Source organism: Larimichthys crocea, unplaced genomic scaffold, assembly GCF_000972845.2.
Source record: "Larimichthys crocea isolate SSNF unplaced genomic scaffold, L_crocea_2.0 scaffold100, whole genome shotgun sequence".
Taxonomy (NCBI): domain Eukaryota; kingdom Metazoa; phylum Chordata; class Actinopteri; family Sciaenidae; genus Larimichthys; species Larimichthys crocea.
Window position 1 is genome coordinate 387867 of NW_020851384.1, and position 19828 is coordinate 407694.

General features: G+C 51.6%; 1 protein-coding gene and 2 long non-coding RNA genes across 3 annotated transcripts in view; 2 read left to right on the plus strand and 1 right to left on the minus strand.

Annotated features, from left to right (window-relative positions):
* The window catches only part of thbs3a (thrombospondin 3a), an 8512-nt gene extending 3613 nt beyond the window's left edge, over positions 1-4899 (minus strand). Inside the window, exons 1-10 of the mRNA XM_027275317.1 lie at positions 4722-4899; positions 4487-4597; positions 4147-4254; positions 3896-4055; positions 3350-3468; positions 2933-2985; positions 2669-2850; positions 2386-2564; positions 2037-2085; positions 1752-1948 (exon numbers count right to left, since the gene is read on the minus strand). Coding sequence (XP_027131118.1) covers positions 1752-1948; positions 2037-2085; positions 2386-2564; positions 2669-2850; positions 2933-2985; positions 3350-3468; positions 3896-4055; positions 4147-4254; positions 4487-4597; positions 4722-4751 — 1188 coding nt within the window. The 5' untranslated portion in view covers positions 4752-4899. The remainder of the gene's footprint in view (positions 1-1751; positions 1949-2036; positions 2086-2385; positions 2565-2668; positions 2851-2932; positions 2986-3349; positions 3469-3895; positions 4056-4146; positions 4255-4486; positions 4598-4721) is intronic.
* Positions 4900-7929: 3030 nt separating this feature from the next.
* LOC113744662 (uncharacterized) lies at positions 7930-8215 on the plus strand. Its single transcript, XR_003461718.1, has 4 exons — positions 7930-7950; positions 7989-8005; positions 8045-8104; positions 8167-8215. It is a non-coding gene; the product is annotated as an uncharacterized LOC113744662 (long non-coding RNA).
* A 63-nt stretch (positions 8216-8278) lies between these two features.
* Positions 8279-8555, plus strand: LOC113744661 (uncharacterized). Its single transcript, XR_003461717.1, has 3 exons — positions 8279-8318; positions 8403-8429; positions 8511-8555. It is a non-coding gene; the product is annotated as an uncharacterized LOC113744661 (long non-coding RNA).
* The last annotated feature ends 11273 nt before the right edge of the window (positions 8556-19828 follow it).

The window sequence follows — 19828 nt, forward strand, 5'->3', positions numbered from 1 at the left end:
GCCAAGAGGGGGCAGCGGAGCCAGTAGAGTCCAGTCGAGTCAGTAGAGTCCAGTCGAGTCCAGTCGAGCCAGTAGAGTCCAGTCGAGTCCAGTCGAGTGCAGTCGAGCCAGTAGAGTCCAGTCGAGTCCAGTCGAGCCAGTAGAGTCCAGTCGAGTCCAGTCAAGTCAATAGAGTCCAGTAGAGTCCAGTCGAGCCAGTAGAGTCCAGTCAAGTCAGTAGAGTCCAGTAGAGTCCAGCCAAGCCAGTAGTGTCCAGTCGAGTCCAGTCGAGTGCAGTCAAGTGCAGTCGAGCCAGTAGAGTCCAGTAGAGTCCAGTCGAGCCAGCAGAGTCCAGTAGAGTCCAGTAGAGTCCAGTCGAGCCAGTAGAGTCCAGTCGAGCCAGTAGAGTCCAGTAGAGTCAGTAGAGTCCAGTCAAGTCAGTAGAGTCCAGTAGAGTCCAGTCAAGTCAGTAGAGTCCAGTCGAGTCAGTAGAGTCCAGTTGAGCCAGTAGAGTCCAGTCCAGTAGAGTCAGTCGAGTCAGCAGAGTCCAGTAGAGTCAGTCGAATCAGTAGAGTCCAGTCAAGCCAGTAGAGTCCAGTAGAGTCCAGTAGAGTCCATTCAAGTCAGTAGAGTCCAGTCGAGTCAGTAGAGTCCATTCGAGTCAGTAAAGTCCAGTAGAGTCCAGTCAAGCCAGTAGAGTCCAGTCGAGTCCAGTCGAGTCCAGTAGAGGCAGTCGAGTCAGTAGAGTCAGTAGAGTCCAGTCGAGTCAGTAGAGTCCAGTCGAGTCCAGTCGAGCCAGTAGAGTCCAGTCGAGTCCAGTCGAGCCAGTAGAGTCCAGTAGAGTCCAGTAGAGTCCAATAGAGTCCAGTCGAGTCCAGTCGAGTCCAGTAGAGCCAGTAGAGTCCAGTAGAGTCCAGTCGAGCCAGTAGAGTCCAGTAGAGTCCAGTCGAGTCAGTAGAGTCCAGTTGAGCCAGTAGAGTCCAGTCCAGTAGAGTCAGTCGAGTCAGCAGAGTCCAGTAGAGTCAGTCGAGTCAGTAGAGTCCAGTCGAGTCCAGTCGAGCCAGTAGAGTCCAGTCAAGTCAGTAGAGTGCAGTCGAGTCCAGTAAATCAATTTCAAATCAATTTTATTTGTATAGCCCAAAGTCACAAAGTACATTTGCCTCAGAGGGCTTGGCAGTCGAGGCAGAGGCAGTAGAGGCAGTCGAGTCAGTAGAGTCCAGTCGAGTCCAGTCGAGCCAGTAGAGTCCAGTCAAGTCAGTAGAGTGCAGTCGAGTCCAGTAAATCAATTTCAAATCAATTTTATTTGTATAGCCCAAAGTCACAAAGTACATTTGCCTCAGAGGGCTTGGCAGTCGAGGCAGAGGCAGTAGAGGCAGTCGAGTCAGTAGAGTCCAGTCGAGTCCAGTCGAGCCAGTAGAGTCCAGTCAAGTCAGTAGAGTGCAGTCGAGTCCAGTAAATCAATTTCAAATCAATTTTATTTGTATAGCCCAAAGTCACAAAGTACATTTGCCTCAGAGGGCTTGGCAGTCGAGGCAGAGGCAGTAGAGGCAGTCGAGTCAGTAGAGTCCAGTAGAGTCCAGTCGAGCCAGTAGAGTCCAGTCAAGTCAGTAGAGTGCAGTCGAGTCCAGTAGGATCAGTAGACTCCAGTAGAGTCTAGTCGAGTCAGTAGAGTCCAGTAGGATCAGTAGAGTCCAGTAGAGTCCAATCGAGTCAGTAGAGTCCAGTCGAGTCAGAAGAGTCCAGTAGGATCAGTAGAGTCCGTAGAGTCGGACCTTGAGCTGCAGGGCGGGCTGGGCCATGGCTCTGAAGGGCAGGGACTGCCAGTATGTCTGCTCCGTCTGTTTCCACATCACCACGTAGAAGCTCGATGAGTCCTGATACCCGAAAATAAAGCCGGCGTAATCGTCGTCGGTTACCGTGTTGACATGAAACGTTCCCTCAAAGTCGACGCCGTTGAACGCTGTGTAGCCTGCAGACAGAGGAGGACAGGGTCTACACTGAGACCAGGAGCAGAACCGGGTCCTGGATCTAACCCTGAGTCAAATAAAGACACATACCCACAGCGAGACCGGGATCACTGTTCATGGTCTGGACGATCTCCATGCCCTGAACACAAAATACAACCGTCACACCAGAACCGTCACGTGGTGCTGCCTGGATCCAGATCCTGACCCTGTTCATTTGGTCTGGACCGGATTACACCTGACACAGCTGAAGCACACCTGGATCAGAACTGTTACACAACAGGTCCAGCATGGTACACATGATGTCAGCACTTTAGAATATAGATACTTCTTCCCCCGTGGCTGTCCTAAAGATTTCCTGGAAAACCTGGAAACGGCCACATTACCACGTTCATCTGGACAGTTGTGGACACCTGGTTCATGTCAGGTGGTTGAGGATCACCTGGTTCAGGACCACCCAGTTGGGGTCGATCTGGGCGTCGCCCTCTGGGTCCAGGATGACCGTCTGATAGGCTCTGAAGTCTGTCAGAGTGACCTCAGCGCTCTCTGGACAGACGTCAACCAAATCCAGCACGGCGTCATTATCGAAGTCATTCTCACAGACGTCTCCAACACCGTTCACTGAGAGACAGGCAGACAGACAGGCAGGCAGACAGACAGGTTAATGCTTCTTAAATGAGGTGACGTGGAACTGTTTGTGGCGGACCCCGTCTCTCAGGTGTTACCGTCTGAGTCCTTCTGGTTGGGGTTGACAATGAGTCGGCAGTTGTCGTAGTCGTCGAGGACGCCGTCGTTGTCGTCATCGTGGTCGCAGTCGTCTCCGAGGCCGTCGTTATCAGAGTCCAGCTGGGAACTGTTGGGGATGTCTGGACAGTTGTCTCTGCTGTCCTGCAGTCCGTCTCCGTCCCTGCAGGGGACACACTCTCTGTCTTAGTCTGTCTGTACATGAGACTGTCTGTTACTTCAATGAAATAATCAACATGTCATACGTGTCCAGGTTGGTGTCACAGACGTCTCCCACCAGGTCGTTGTCGACGTCCGTCTGAGAAACAGAAACCATGATGAAGACGAGCTGACGTCACGTGATGAGTTTAAACTACTGTACGTATATACTGTCTGTCTGCCTGTACCTGTCAGTACCTGTCTGTCTGTACCTGTCTGTCTGTCTGTACCTGTCTGTCTGCCTGTACCTGCCTGTACCTGTCTGTCTGTACCTGTCTGTCTGCCTGTACCTGTCTGTCTGCCTGTACCTGCCTGTACCTATCTGTCTGTACCTGTCTGTCTGTACCTGTCTGTCTGTCTGTACCTGTCTGTCTGTCTGTCAGTCTGTCTGTCTGCCTGCCTGCCTGTCTGTCTGTACCTGTCTGTCTGTCAGTCTGTCTGCCTGCCTGTCTGTCTGTCTGTACCTGCATAGGGTTGCTGAGTTCAGGACAGCTGTCACAGGCGTCTCCGACTCCGTCTCTGTCTCTGTCTGTCTGCATCGGGTTCGGTACCTTGGGACAGTTATCCAGAACGTTTGGAATACCTGAACAAACATCACGTCAACGTTTAAAGACGTTATGACATACTGATGATGTCATAAAGATAGAAAACAATGAGCTTCATCAAACACGATGTCATTCAGGGCCCAGACCAATATTCTAAATTCAAATATATTCTAATATTAAAACAATGAATATTGGACTGGGAAACATCAGCGGCTGCTCTGCGAGTGGGCGCACTGCGAGACGGGTCAGGGACGGTCACTGAGAGAGAGACAGACAGGTCTATAGGCCATTAGTTCATTTCCTTATTTTGTAATGTGCAGGCACGTCAAAGACATGTTGACTGAAATAAAAATACCTGCAGAGCAGTTATGTCTCTTTGTGTGCTTTTAGATTCAAACGTCCCTAATGTCATTATGATCACGGCTCTTTACTATTGAAGGTGATCACATGTCCATTGTCTCTTACCGTCCCCGTCGATGTCGTGGTCACAGGCGTCTCCCTGTCCGTTGTTGTCAGTGTCTTTCTGGTCACTGTTGGGGACGTTGGGACAGTTATCACAGGCGTCCCCGAACGAGTCACTGTCAGAGTTCTGCTGGTCTTTGTTTGGGACCAAACGGCAGTTATCCTGAGAGACGGGGGACACATGAGGTCACATGAACACACCTGAGGTCACGTGACGTCGTCAGAGACTACTGAGCACAAACACGCCGTCTGACCTCCACGTTTTTGATGCCGTCTCCGTCGGCGTCCTCATCACACTGATCTCCGATGCTGTCGTTGTCGGCGTCCTCCTGACCGGAGTTTGGCGTGTACAGACAGTTGTCCTGGTGACAGAGAGCAGCCAATCAGTCACACATACAGAGGAAGGTGATGTCATGTGACCTTACACGTGATGTTATGTGAGAGGTTCATCTCTGAGGATCTGCTGAGCGCCACATTCAACGTTACGCAGACGACACAGTGATTTATTTATGTCGTCATGAAAGACAGACAGGACTCGACTTTAAGCTGTGACATCACAGGATGTCATGACGATGATGATGTCACATGTCTCACCTGTTTGCAGTGTTTGTCGTTGTCCATGCAGGGCAGAGAGCGGTCAGGGTACCCGTCGATGTCCGTGTCCACGCCACACGTGTTCCCGTTACCAGCCCAGCCCACGTTACACTGCGCGCACACACACACACACACACACACACACACACACACAGTCATGTGTGATTGCTGTATGATCGAGTAAAGGTAAACATTATATTTCAGACCTCTGAGCCAATCAGCATCGTGCTCTCACCCTGCAGGCCACCTCCCCGTTCCTCTCCATGGTGCAGTGAGCGTTGGAGTCACAGGGGTTAAAGGTCAACGCCGCACATGACTTCCTGGAGAAGCAACCTGACGTCTGGTTACCGAGGAAACCGGGTTTACATCCGCCACACTTATAAGAACCCTGAGAACAGGACGGGACACGTCTTTATCTAATGTCCTCACTGAGGACGGGACACGTCTTTATCTAATGTCCTCACTGAGAGGACGGGACACGTCTTTATCTAATGTCCTCACTGAGGACGGGACACGTCTTTATCTAATGTCCTCGAGGACGAATGGAAATAAGGGAGGAAGGGAGAGAAGAGAGAAGATCTGAGAATCCGTACACAAGAGGAGGGAAGAAGACGCTGCAAAAGACTAATAAGCGGACAAATACGAGGAAAATAAAAGAAGGAGGAAGGAAGACGCGAGGGAAACAGAAGAAGAAAAAGAAGAGGAATAAGCCGAGTAAGCAACAGAAGAGGAACCGAGGAATGACGATTAAGACAAGAAGAGGTGAAGAAGAATGTGAATCCAACTGCAGAAGGAGGTCCCCATAAAGCGGACGAAGAAGGGTAACAAACTAAGCGCAAGGCGAAATAAGCTGAAGACCAAAAGACGAGTAAGCCGAAGGGGTCATAAAAGCATTGACTAAACCGAAGAGGAAAAATAGGAAGACGAAGGGGAATCAAAAGACCTCTTACTCCACCTTAATGAGGCAACTCGCATCATCTGACGAAAAAACATCCTAAGCCTAAAATCATCGGACGCCTAATATTCATCACCATACGCATAAACACCAAGGTACACGCATCATCCTCATTCCGAAAAAGTAAATACCAAAACAATTAATCACAAGACGAATACGAACCAAAAAAAGAAGACTATTCATACTCCTTCACTACCATTCATACACATCCTCCTCCTCTATTATCCTCCTCCTCCTCCCCATTACCCCATTAATAAAACTCCTACTACCCTTTCCTCCTCCCTATCTTCCTCATACTCTCCACATCCCTCCCCCTCCTCTCTCTATCTTCCCCCCCTCCTCTTCAGACTCTGAATACTCATAATCCTCACTATACCTAATAATCTTCCTCCCAAATCCTAATACTCCACCTCCACCTACTCAACCTCCTCTTCCTAATCCTCTACAAACCATCTATTCTCCTATTACTCCTACTCATCCCATCTCCCTCTCCTCTTTCCTCCCCATCCTCCTCCTCCCCCTCCCCGCTCCTCTTCCTCCTCTTCCTCCCCCTCCAGTTCTGGTCAGGTATGTCCGGGGCTGACGGGAAGCTCCACACCGGTGAAGGTGAACCTGCAGAACGACCGTCCTTGATGGTCGGAGCCACTCCATCATCCTGCGGCTGGGCGGGCTTCACCGTGACAACATGACACAGGAGCTATACTTCCCAACTGCCGATTGGCCGACCTCCAGCCAGGGGCCTGCCGCCCTTGTCCATCTGCCCAGAGAAGGCGGAGATGGTGGAGAGATCAGCCACGGACCAGAGGCCTCCGCCCGACTACAGGTAGACAGCACAGCAGAGAGAGAGATCGAGAGAGAGAGACAGGTCAGACAGACAGAGAGAGAGAGGGATAGAGAGAGAGACAGGTCAGGGGAACGCCAGAGAGAGAAGAGAGACAGGTCAGTACAGACAGAGAGAGGCGAGAGACAGTCAGACAGACAGCAGAGAGCGAGACAGGTCAGACAGACAGCAGAGAGAGAGCATAGGTCAGACAGACAGAGAGCGAGAGAGGGTCGACAGACAGGCGAGAGAAGAGACAGGTCAGAACAGAAGGCAGAGGAGAGATACCAGGTCAGACAGACAGGAGAGAGAGAGGTACAGGTACAGACAGAGGAGAGCAGAGAAGGGTCAGACCGAACAGGCATGAGAGAGACAAGTCAGGACAGGCCGAGAGAGCGAGACCAGGTCAGTGCAGGCAGAGAGAAGAGACAGGTCCAGACGACAGATAGAGAGAGCGACGGGTCAGACAGACAGACAGGCCGAACTGAGAGGACAGTTCAGACAGCAGACAGGTCAGACGACAGGCAGAAGAGATATCGACGAAGAACAGGTCCGACCGGACAGAGAGAGGTAGAGACAGACAGACAGACAGAGAGGAGAGAGCCAGGTCAGACAGACAGATAGAGAGAGATACGGGTCAGACAGACAGAGAGAGAGAGAGACAGTTCAGACAGACAGACAGGTCAGGACGAAGGCTCAAGAGAGAGACAGGTCAGACAGAGAGATGGTCTGAGAGCTAGACAGGACAGACAGACAGAGAGGAGAGAGAGGAGATTGAGGCATGAGGAGACGAGAGGAGAGGCGCGAGGTAGGTCAGGACAGAGCAAGTGAGAGAGAGAGCAGACAGGCAGATCAGACGATAGGGAGACCAGGTCAGACAGGAGCCAGAGAGAGAGAGAGGTACAGGTCAGACAGACCAGGTAGAGAGAGGACAGGTCAGCAGGCAGAGAGAGCAGACAGGTCAGACAGGACAGAAGGAGGGATGAGAGACGGGTAGACAGACTAGTCAGACAGCAGGAAGAGAGAGAGACAGTTCAGACAGACAGACAGGCAAAGAGAGAGGACAGGTCAGACAGGAGAGATGGGTTTGAGAACATGGACCAAGACCCCCAAGACAGGACAGGACAGAGAGAGAGAGACAGGTCAGGACGAGACAGATAGAGAGAGAGACGGGTCAGTACAGACAGACAGGGAGAGAGACAGTTCAGACACAGACAGGTCGACAGACAGGCAAAGAGAGAGACAGGTCAGACAGAGAGTATGGGTGAGACACAGACAGACAGAGGAGAGAGAGAGAGACAGGTCAGACAGACAGAGAGGGAGCAGGTAGATCAGACAGTAGGGAGAGACAGGTCAGACAGACAGACAGGCAAAGAGAGAGACAGGTCAGACGAGAGATGGCAGACGCAGGGAAGAAGACGGGTTCAGGACAGAAGACGAGGAGACAGCTAGACAGAGAGTGGAGAGAGAGAGACGAGGTCCGCCAGACGACAGGTCAGACAGGGATCAGCAGAGAGAGGAGACAGTTCCGACAGACAGGACAGGATCAGAGCAGACAGAGAGGACAGCGTCAGACAGAGAGACAGGTCAGACAGGCAGACCAGAGAGAGAGAGACAGGTCAGACAGGTCAGACGACAGAGACACCTCAGGTTCTGTGCTCAGGATGAAGGTCTGTGATCAGGATCAGGGTCTTGCTCAGGATCAGGATCAGGTCGTGTAGGATCAGTCTGTGATCAGGATCAGGTCGTGCTAGGATTCCGGATCAGGTCTTGATCAGGCTAGGTCTGTGCTCAGGTTTAGAATCAGGTCTGTGATCAGGATCAGGTCTGTGATCAGGATCAGGTCTGTGCTCAGGTTAAATCATGGGTCTTGCTGATCAGGATCAGTGTCGTGATCAGGATCAGGTCTGTGCTCAGGATCAGGACTCATGGTGGTGTGGTGTTGTTTCAGGGGCGGTGGAGTCCCTCAGACTGGCTCTAGGGGGGCGGGCAGCGTGGCCAAGCTGGACTCTTCGATGACTGCCCGTTTCAAGGAGACTCTTCAGCCTACAACTCAGGTGAGCTCACCTGCAGCATCACACCTGCACAGTCAGTAATCAGTGATCAATGATCAATGACTGAGCATGGCCTCTGATCCACAGTGAGCGGGGAGGTCCACTCCATCCTCGGTGAGTCAGAACCACAGTCAGAACTTTAGATTCCAGCCAATCAGCACGCAGCTCATCATGATACTCACGCTTTCCTGTCAGGTGACCACACCAAGGCTCTGATTGGTTCAGCTCATCATCTTCAACATGTATCCGTGGAGAGAGGGCCAGTGACGGGACAGAGACATCAGAGAGCAGGTCGAACTGGCAGAGAGACAGACAGGTGAGACAGGACAGACGGGACATCAGAAAGCAGGTGGACAGCAGAGCGACAGACAGGTGAGACAGACAGACGGGACATCAGAGATGCAGGTGAGACAGGCAGAGAGGACCGACAGTGTGACAGACAGGACATCAGAGAGCAGGTGAGACAGTCAGAGAGACAGAAGACAGGCGACATCAGAGAGCCAGGTGAGACAGGGCAGCGAGACAGACAGGCGAGACCGACCGACGGACACAGAGAGCAGGTGAGACCAGCAGAGAGACAGACAGGTGAGGACAGCAGAACAGGACATCAGAGAGCAGGTAGGACAGGCAGAGAGACAGACAGGTGAGACAGACAGGTCGTACCATGTCTCCTGAAGTGTGGTGTGGTCCACAGGGAAAGGAGATGTCTCTGATCAGGACACCATTCTGGAGTGGTCAGGTCTGTGGTGAGTCAGCACGCCGTCTTCTTCTCTCTGTCCTAAACCTGTCTGTCTCTGAGGACCTGACCCTTAAAGACGGTCTTCCTGTCTGTCTCTCTAAGGTTTCCATGACGCCTCGGTCTCGTGCTCTCCAAACCCGTGTTATAAAGGCGTGTCCTGTATGGACAGTCTGCAGTATCTCGATACACCTGTGGACCCTGCCCACCTGGAACACCGGGAACGGGACATCACTGTCGAGGACATCGACGAGGTAACACGTTTTAACCCCCCTCTCTGCCACGTCACGCGTTAACCCCCCTCTCTACGAGTCAGCGCGTACAACCCCCCTCTCTACGCGTTCACGCGTTTAACCCCCCTCGCATACGCGTCACACGTTAACCCCCCTCGGCTACCGTCACGCGTTAACCCCCCCGCTACGCGTCACCGCGTCATCGCGCGTTAACGCCCCTCTGCTACGCGTCACGCGTTAACCACCCTCTCTACGCGTCACGCGTTAACCCCCCTCTCTACGCGTCACGCGTTAACGCCCCTCTCTGCACGTCACGCGTTAACCCCCCTCTCTACACGTCACGCGTTAACCCCCCTCTCTGCGCGTCACGCGTTAACGCCCCTCTCTACACGTCACGCGTTAACCCCCCTCTCTACGCGTCACGCGTTAACCCCCCTCTCTACGCGTCACGCGTTAACCCCCCTCTCTACGCGTCACGCGTTAACGCCCCTCTCTGCACGTCACGCGTTAACCCCCCTCTCTACAGTCACGCGTTAACCCCCCTCTCTCTGCGCGTCACGCGTTAACAACCGCCCCCTCTCTGCACGTCGCGCGTTAACGCCCCTCTCTACGCGTCACTCGTTAACGACCCTCTCTACGCGTCACGCGTTAACCCCCCTCTCTACGCGTCACGCGTTAACCCCCCTCTCTACGCGTCACGCGTTAACCCCCCTCTCTACGCGTTCACGCGTTAACCCCCCTCGCTCCACTTCACGCGTAACCCCCCTCGCTACGCGTCACGCGTTAACGCCCCTCTCTACGCGTCACGCGTTAACCATCCTCTCTACACGTCACGCGTTAACCCCCCTCTCTACACGTCACGCGTTAACCATCCTCTCTACGCGTCACGCGTTAACCCCCCTCTCTACGCGTCACGCGTTAACCCCCCTCTCTACACGTCACGCGTTAACCCCCCTCTTCTACACGTCACCCTGTTAAACACCCCTCTCTACACGTCACGCGTTAAACCCCCCTCTCTACAGTCCTGCGTACCCCCCTCTCTCACGTCACGCGTTAACCCCCCCCTCTCTACACGTTCACGCTGTTAACCCCCTCTCTACACGTCACGTCGTACCCCCCTCTCTACACGTCACGTGTTACCCCCCTCTCTACACGTCACGTGTTTAACCCCCCTCTCTACCACGTCACGTGTTAACCATCCTCTCCTGTGTCAGTGTGGCTGCAGCCGTGTTTCTCTCCTGAGGCCTGGTGAACACTGTGGGGGGGTTTCAGCTGTCAGCCCTGTCCTCCAGGCCTGTGGGGGGGCGCCGCTGTCTGGAACTGGACTGGATTACGCCAAGATACACAGACAGGTGAGGACCCGTAAACCCTGACGACAGAACCCACAGGTATATAATGTTATGTATTATAAGGATTAGACATGCTGTCTTTCTCTTCCCGTCTGTCTCTCCAGGGTGTGTAGACATTGACGAGTGTGTCGGACCTCCCTGATGCCTGTGTGTCAACTCTGTGGTGCATCAACACTGTGGTGAGTTCAAGTCCAGCGACAGCTGTATCTGCTGCCAGTGAGGACATAAAGACGTGTCCCGTCCTCAGGAGGACATAAAGACTTGTCCCATCCTCTCAGTGAGACATTAGATAGACTTTGTCCCGTCCTCAGTGAGGACATTAGATAAAGACCGTGTCCCGTCCTCTAGTTGAGGACATTAGATAAAGACGTGTCCCGTTCCTCTCAGTGAGGACATAAAGACGTTGTCCGTCCTCTCAGTGACGGACATTAGATCAGGACGTTGTCCCGTCCTCAGTGAGGACATTAGGATAAAGACGTGTCTCGTCCTCTCAGTGGGGACATAAAGACGTGTCCCGTCCTCTCAGTGAGGACATTAGATAAAGACGTGTCCCGTCCTCTCAGTGAGGACATTAGATAAAGACGTGTCTCATCCTCTCAGTGAGGACATTAGATAAAGACTAGGGCTGTCAATCGATTAAAAAAATAACTAATTATCGCCAAAAAATTTCTTGAATTAATCGCGATTCATCGTGATTAATCTATCAATAAATGTATCAATTAAATTAAATGCATTTTCTTGGACTGAAGCTTTATAATGAATATTTATTTATGTAAAATGATCAAATTAATGTAGGAATAAACTCAGATCAGTTATTGAATTATTCATGTTATTGGCTTAAGGTGCACTGCACAGTGCAAACAGAAGAAAAGATGAGGGAAATATACTGAGGAGTGCCCACACTCCTGTAGTGTAGACTGGGTGTTTGCTTTGAGGTGTGATATGTTAAAGTCGTGTTACTTCTGTGGAATTTTAAATCGGCTTTGCAAACTGTGCAAAATTGCCTGTTTTTGTCCAACGAGTCAGGCAACTTTTGAAATAAACTGTTCCCCCTAAAAGTCCGTCCCTTATCCATCTTTACACAACAGACTCTCCTTTAGTTAGGATGATCATAGGACATTATGCACAGACTCTCCTTAGTTAGGATAGATCATATACAACAACAGACTCTCCTTTAGTAGGATGATCATAGACACATCAGACTCTCCTTTAGTTAGGATAGATCATAGGACATATATCACAGGACTCTCCTTTAGTTGGTGATCATAGACATATATACAGACTCTCCTTAGTTTTTTTAGGATAGATCATAGGACATATATACCTAGACTCTCCTTTAGTTAGGATAGATCCTGGACATATATACATAGACTCTCCTTTAGTTATGATAGATCATAGACATATACATGACTCTCCTTTAGTTAGGATATGATCATGAACATATGCACAGGACTCTCCTTTAGTTAGGATAGATCATAGACATACACATAAACGCTGCACTGGCAGATTGGTCCGTTGCTGCGATACGTTACGTGTCGCCATATTGGATGTGGCAGATCTGCCCGTTAAACTAAAACAAGCAGGCCGGTTTTAGCTATGGGCAATGTGGGCGACCGCCCAGGGCAGTCTCCGTGAGGGCTTTAAGTTAATGCCTCTTATACACCCAATCACACCCACACTACTATATCTGGGAAACAAGCTCTACTTTGGCCACATCCAAAATGGCGGCCGCCACGAAGTAAACAAAACCGCGTTAATTGCGTTAATTTTTTTAACGCGTTAATTCTTTAATAATCGACAAATTAACGCGTTAATTTTGACGCACTATAAAAGACGTGTCTCGTCTCTCAGTGAGGACATAAAGGACGTGTCCGTCCTCTCAGTGAGGACATTAGATAAAGACGTGCCCGTCCTCAGTGAGGACATTAGATAAAGACGTTGTCCCGTCTCTCAGTGAGGCATTAGATAAAGATTGTCCCGTCCTCATTGGGACATTAGATAAGACGTGTCCCGTCCCTGTTCTCAGGGTTCTTATGTGTGGGCGGATTGTAAAACCCGGTTTCCTTGGTAACCCGACGTAGGTTGCTTCTCCAGGAAGTCATGTGCGCGTGTTGACCTTTAACCCCTGTGACTCCAACCTCACTGCCCCATGGAGAGGAACGGGGAGGTGGCCTGCAGGGTGAGGAGCACGATTGATTGGCTCAGAGGTCTGAATATAATGTTTACCTTTACTCGATCATACAGCAATCACACATGACTGTGTGTGTGTGTGTTGTGTGTGTGTGTGTGTGTGTGTGTGTGGTGTGTGTGTGTGTGCGCGCAGTATGGTAAGTGGGCTGGGCTGGCTAACGGGAAACACGTGTGGCGTGGCCACGGACATCGACGGGTACCCTGACGCTCTCTCCCTGCTGGACACGACACACTGCAAACAGGTGAGACATGTGACATATCTCGTCATGACATCCTGTGATGGTCACAGCTTAGTCGAGTCCTGTCTGTCTTTCTGACGACATAAATAAACGCCTGTGTCGTCTGCGGTAACGTTGAATGTGGCGCTCAGCAGATCCTCAGAGATTGAACCTCTCACATAACATCACGTGTGTAGGTCACATGACCTCACCTCTCTCTGTATGTGTGACTGATTGGGCGCTCTCTGTCACCGGACAACTGTCTGTACACGCCAAACTCCGTTCAGGAGGAACGCCGACAAACCGCAAATCGGAGATAGTGTGTGAGGACGCCGACGGAGACGGCATCAAAAACGTGGAGGTCAGACGGCGTGTTTGTGCTCAGTAGTCTCTGACGACGTCCCGTGACTCAGGGTGTTCCTATTGACCTCATGTGTCCCCCGTCTCTCAGGCAAACTGCCGTTTGGTCCCAAACAAAGACCAGCAGAACTCTGACAGTGACTCGTTCGGGGTGCCCTGTGATAACTGTCCCAACGTCCCCAACAGTGACCAGAAAGACACTGACAACAACGGACAGGGAGAACGCCTGTGACCACGACATCGACGGGGGACGGTAAGAGACATGGACATTTGATCACCTTCAATAGTAAAGAGCCGTGATGATCATATGACATTAGGGACGTTGAATTAAAAGCACACAAAGCAGACAAACTGCTCTGCAGGTATTTTTCTTTCAGTCCACATGTCTTTGACGTGCCTGCCACATTACAAAATAAGGAAATGAAACTAATGGCCTATAGACCTGTTGTCTCTCTCTCAGTGCCGTCCCTGACCCGTCTCGCCGTGCGCCCACTCGCAGAGCAGCCGCTGATGTTTCCCAGGCCAATATTCATTGTTTTAATTATTAGAATATATTTGAATTTAGAATATTGGTCTTGGCCTGAATGACATCGTGTTGATGAAGCTGGCTTGTTTTCTATCATCTTATGACATCATCAGTATGTGATACGTTCGTTTAACGTTGACGTGATGTTTTTCAGGTATTCCCCAACTTTGCTGGATAACTGCTCCCAAGGATACCGAACCCGGATGCAGACAAGACAAGAAGAGCAGAACGGAGCGCGGAGCACGCCTGTGGACAGCTTTCCTGAACTCGCAACCCTATGCAAGTTACAACAGACAGAACAGGCAGGCAGACAGCTGACAGACGACAGGTTACAGACCGACAGGCGGCAGGCAGACAGACAGGGACTGACAGACAGGACAGACAGGTGGTACAGACAGAAGACAGTACAGAAGACAGGGTACAGACAGACAGACATTACGACAGGTACAGACAGACCGACAGGTACCGCCAGATAGGTACAGGCAGGTAAGGCAGACAGCCAGGTACAGACAGACGGTACAGGCAGGTACCGGCAGGACAGAGCAGGTACAGACAGACAGGACAGGTACAGACAGACAGGGGTACTGACGGTACAGGCAGGACAGACCGTATATACGTACCGTAGTTTAAACTCATCACGTGACGTCAGCTCGTCTTCATCATGGTTTCTGTTCTCAGTACGGACGGTCGACAACGACCTGGTGGGAGGCGTCTGTGACACCAACCCTGGCCACGTATGACATGTTGTTATTCATTGAAGTAACAGACGTCTCATGTACGACAGATAAGACCGGAGAGTGTGTCCCCTGCAGGGCCGGAGACTGCCTTGCAGGACAAGCAGAGACAACTTCAGACATCCACACAGTTCCCAGTGGACTCTGATAAAACGACGGCCTCGGAGACGACTGCCGACCACGATGACGACAACGACGGCGTCCTCGCCGACTACGACAACGCCGAACTCATGTCAACCCAACCAGAAGGATCAGACGGTAACACCTGAGAGACGGGGTTCCGCCACCAAACAGTTCCACGTTCACTCATTTAAGAAGCAATTAACCTGTCTGTCTGCCTGCTGTCTGTCTGCCTGTCTCTCAGTGAACCGGTGTTGGAGACGTATGCTGAGAATGACTTCGATAATGACGCCGTGCTGGATTTGGTTGAAGTTCTGTCCAGAGAGCGCTGAGGTCACTCTGACAGACTTCAGAGCCTATCAGACGTTCATCTGGACCCAGAGGGCGACGCCCAGATCTACCCAACTGGGGTTGTCCTGACCAGGTGATCCTCAACCCCGACTGAACCAGGTGTCCACAACTGTCCAGTGAACGTGGTAAGTGGCCGTTTTCCAGGTTTTCCAGGAAGGAAATCTTTAGGGAACAGCCACGGGCGGGGAAGAAGTATCTACTTTCTAAAGTGCTTGACATCATGTGTACCATGCTGGACCTGTTGTGTACACAGTTCTGATCCAGGTGTGGTTCAGCTGTGTCCGGTTGTAATCCGGTCCAGACCAAATGAACAGGGTCAGGATCTGGATCCAGGCAGCACACGTGACGGTTCTGGTTGTGACGGTTGTATTTTGTGTTCAGGGATGGAGATCGTCCAGACCATGAAACAGTGCTCCGGTCTCGCTGGGGGTCTGGTCTTTATTTGACTCAGGGTTAGATCCAGGACCCGGTTCTGTCCTGGTTCTCAGTGTAGACCCTGTCCTCTCTGTCTGCAGGCACACAGCGTTCACACGGCGTCGACTTTGAGGGAAACGTTTTCATGTCAACACGGTAACCGACGACGCTTTACGCGGCTTTATTTCGGTTATCAGGACCTCATCGAGCTTCTACGTTGGATGTCGGAAACAGACGGAGCAGGACATACTGGCAGTCCCTGCCCTTCAGAGCCATGGCCCAGCCCTCCTGAGCTCAAGGTCGACTTACGGACTCTACTGATCCTACTGGACCTCTTCTGACTCGACTGGACTCTAGAATGACGCGATGGACTCTACTGCGACTCTAGATCCTACTGGCTCTACTGCTCGACTAGGACTCTACTGGAGTCTACTTATCCTACTGGACTCGACCTGCACTCTATGACTTGACTGGCTCTCTGGCTCGACTGGGCCTCTACTGCCTCTACTGACTCGATGCCTATACGCCTCTGCCTGACTGCCAAGCCTCTGAGGCAAATGTACTTTGTGCCTTTGGGCTATACAATAAAATTGATTTTAAATGAGTTACTGGACTCGACTGCCACTCTACTGACTTGCCTGGGGACTCTTACTGGCTCGACTGGACTCGACTGGGACTCTACTGACTAGACTGACTCTACTGGCTCTGCTGACTCGATGACTCTACTGGACTGGACTTACTGGCTCAACTGGACTCTACGACTCGACTGGACTATACTTGATCTTCCTGGCTCGAACTGGACTCTACTGGACTACTGACTTGGACTGGCCTCTAATGGACTCTACTGACTTGACTGGACTATACTGGACTCTAATGGGCTCGACTGCACTCGACTGGACTTAGGCTCTTACTGGACTCGACTGGACTCGATGCGATCTATTTGAATCTATGGACTCTACTGACTCTATTGCTCGACTGGCTCGACTGGACTCTACTGGCTCGACTGGACTCGACTGGAGGACTCTTACGACTCGACTGGGACTTACTGACTCTAATGGAACCCCCCTCGACTTGCCTCTCCTGGACTGACTGGACTCGATGACTCTACTGGCTTGATGGACTCTACTGGAACTTTACTACTGAAATGGACTCTACTGACTCGACGGACTCTACTGACTTGGAATGGACTCTCTACTGGACTCTACTGGACTCTACTGCTGACTGGACTCTACTGATTCGACTGACTCTACGGACTCTGCTGACTCGGACTGACTCTACGGACTGAGACTCTACTGGCTCAACTGGACTCTACTGCCTCGATGGACTCTACTGACTTGACTGGACTTACGGACTCTACTGACTGACTGGACTCTACTGGCCTCTACTGACTGATGGACTCTACTGACTCTACTGGACTCTCCGATCGACTGACTCTACTGGACTCTGCTGACTCGACTGACCTACTGGACTGGACTCTACTGGCTCAACTGGACTCTACTGACTCGACCCTGGACTCTACTGGACTTGACCTGGACTCTATGGACTCTACTGGACTTGAATGGACTCTACTGACTCTACTGGACTCTTACTGGCTCGACTGGACTCTATGGCTCGAGGACTCTACTGGACTCTACTCGGGACTCTTCTGGCTCGATCTGGACTCTACTGGACTCTATGGCTCGACTGCACTGACTTGCACTCGACTGGGAATCTACCTGGACACTACTTGGCTTGCTGGACTCTACTGGACTCTACTGACTTGACTGGACTCTACTGGACTCACTGGACTCGACTGGACTATACTGAACTCTATTGACTTGACTAGCCTCTACTGGACTCTAATGGCTCGGACGGACTGGACTGGACTCGACTGGACTTCTGGCTCGACTGGATTCGACTTGACTCTACCTGGACTCGATCGACTCGACTGGACTCTACGGACTCGCCTGCACTCGACTGGACTCGACTGGACTCTTTTATATGGCTCGACTGGACTCGAACTCTACTGACTCGACTGACTCTACTGGACCGACGCCTCTACTGGACTCGACTGGAACTCGATGGACTCTACTGACTCGACTGACTCGACTGACTCTACGACTTGCGACTCGACTGGCTTCTAACTGGACTGACTGGACTCTACTGGACTCTACGGCTCGACTGGGAATGGACTCTACTGGACTCTATTTGACTTGAACTTGACTCGACTGGACTCTACTGCTCGACTTGACTCGACTGGACTCTACTGCTCGATCCATCGGACTGCACTCGACCTGGACTCTATGGCTCGAGACTCGACTGGACTCTACTGACTCACCTGGACTCTATGACTCGACTGCCCTCTACTGGACTCGAACTTGGACTCTACTGGCTTCGATGGACTCGACTGGACTCTACTGACCGACTGGATCTGCTTGACTCGACTGACTCTACTGGACTGGACTCTTTACTGGCTCAAACTGCGACTCTACTGACTCGACTGGACTCTACTGACTCGACTGGACTCTACTGGACTTACTGACTCGACTGGACTCTACTGGACTCTACGACTTGATGACTCTACTGCCCTCTTACTGTACTCTTACTGGTTCTACTGGACTCTATGACTCTGCTGGCTTGACTGGACTCTACTGGCTTACTGGCTCGACTGGACTCATAACTGGACTCTACCTGTACTCTTGGACTGGACCTTACTGGACTCTATGCCTCTACTGGACTGCTGGCTTGACTGGACTCTACTGGACTCTACTGGCTCGACTGGACTCTACTGGACTCTACTGGCTCGACTGCACTCGACTGGACCGAACTGGACTCTACTGGCTCGACTGCACTTCGACTGGACTCGGACTGGACTTACTGGCTCGACTGGATCGGGACTGGACTCTACTTGACCGTACTGGACTCTAACTGACTCGAATGCCTCTACTGGACTCGACTGGCCTCTATGTCTCTACCTGGACTCGACTGGACTCTCCCTGACTCGACTGATCTTACTGTACCTGCTGTGACTCGACTGACTCTTACTGCTTGGACTCTACTGGCCTCAATGGACTCTACTGACTCGATGGACTCTACTACTCGCCTGGACCTACTTTACTCTACTGACTTGACTGGACTCTATGGCTCTATGGACTCTACTGGTTCTACTGGACTCTACTGGACTCTGCTGGCTTGACTGGACTCTACTGGACTCTACTGGCTCGACTGGACTCACTGGACTCTACTGACTCTACTGGACCTCTGCGGCTTGACTGACTCTACTGGACTCTACTGGCTCGAACTGGACTCTACTCGACTCTACTGGCTGACTGCACTCGACTGGATCGATGGACCTTATGGCTCGCCTGGACTCTATGGACTCTACTACTTGATGGACTCTACTGGACTCTCCTGGCTCGTACTGGACTTTATGTAACTCTATTGATTGACTGCCTCTACGGACGCTCCTGGCTCGGGACTGGCCGGACTGGACTGACTCTCCTGGCTCGACTGGATTCAGGCCTCTACTGGACTCGACTCGATCGGACTGGACTCTCCGGCTCCCGACTGTCACTGGAACTGGACTCGACTGTACTCTACTGGCTCGACTGGACTCGACTCTACTGACTCGACTGGACTCTACTGACTCGACTGCCTCTACTGGACTCGACTGGACTCTACTGACTCGACTGACTCTACTGGACTCTGCTGACTCGACTGGCTCTACTGGACTGGACTGGACTCTACTGGACTCTATGGCTCGCCTGGACTCTACTGTGAACTCTATACTTTGACTGGACTCTACTTGACTCTACGGCTCGACTGACTCGACTCGACTAGACTGGACTTTCTACTGGCTCGACTGGACTCGGATGGACTCTACTGGCTCGCCTGCACTCGATGGACTCGACTGGACTCTATGGCTCGCCGCTGACTGGACTCTCTACTGACTCGACTGGACTCATGACTCGACTGCCTCTTACTGGATAGAATGGAATCGCTGGACTCGACTGACTCGCCGGCTCACTGGATCTACTGACTCGACTGGACTCTACTGACTCGAATGCGACTCTACGGGACTTTACTGACTTGACTGGACTCTACTGGACTTACTGACTCTACTGACTCTGCTGGCTTGATGGACTCGACTGGACTCGACTGACAGATCGATTGCGGTGGACTCTTGTGGACTCCGTGTCTGCAGACTCATCACAGCTCTGCTGCCCCAAGTGGAAGAACGAACCAAAACATCACCAGACTCAAACATCAATTTATGACGTTGATTAACATCTTATGTGTGTCT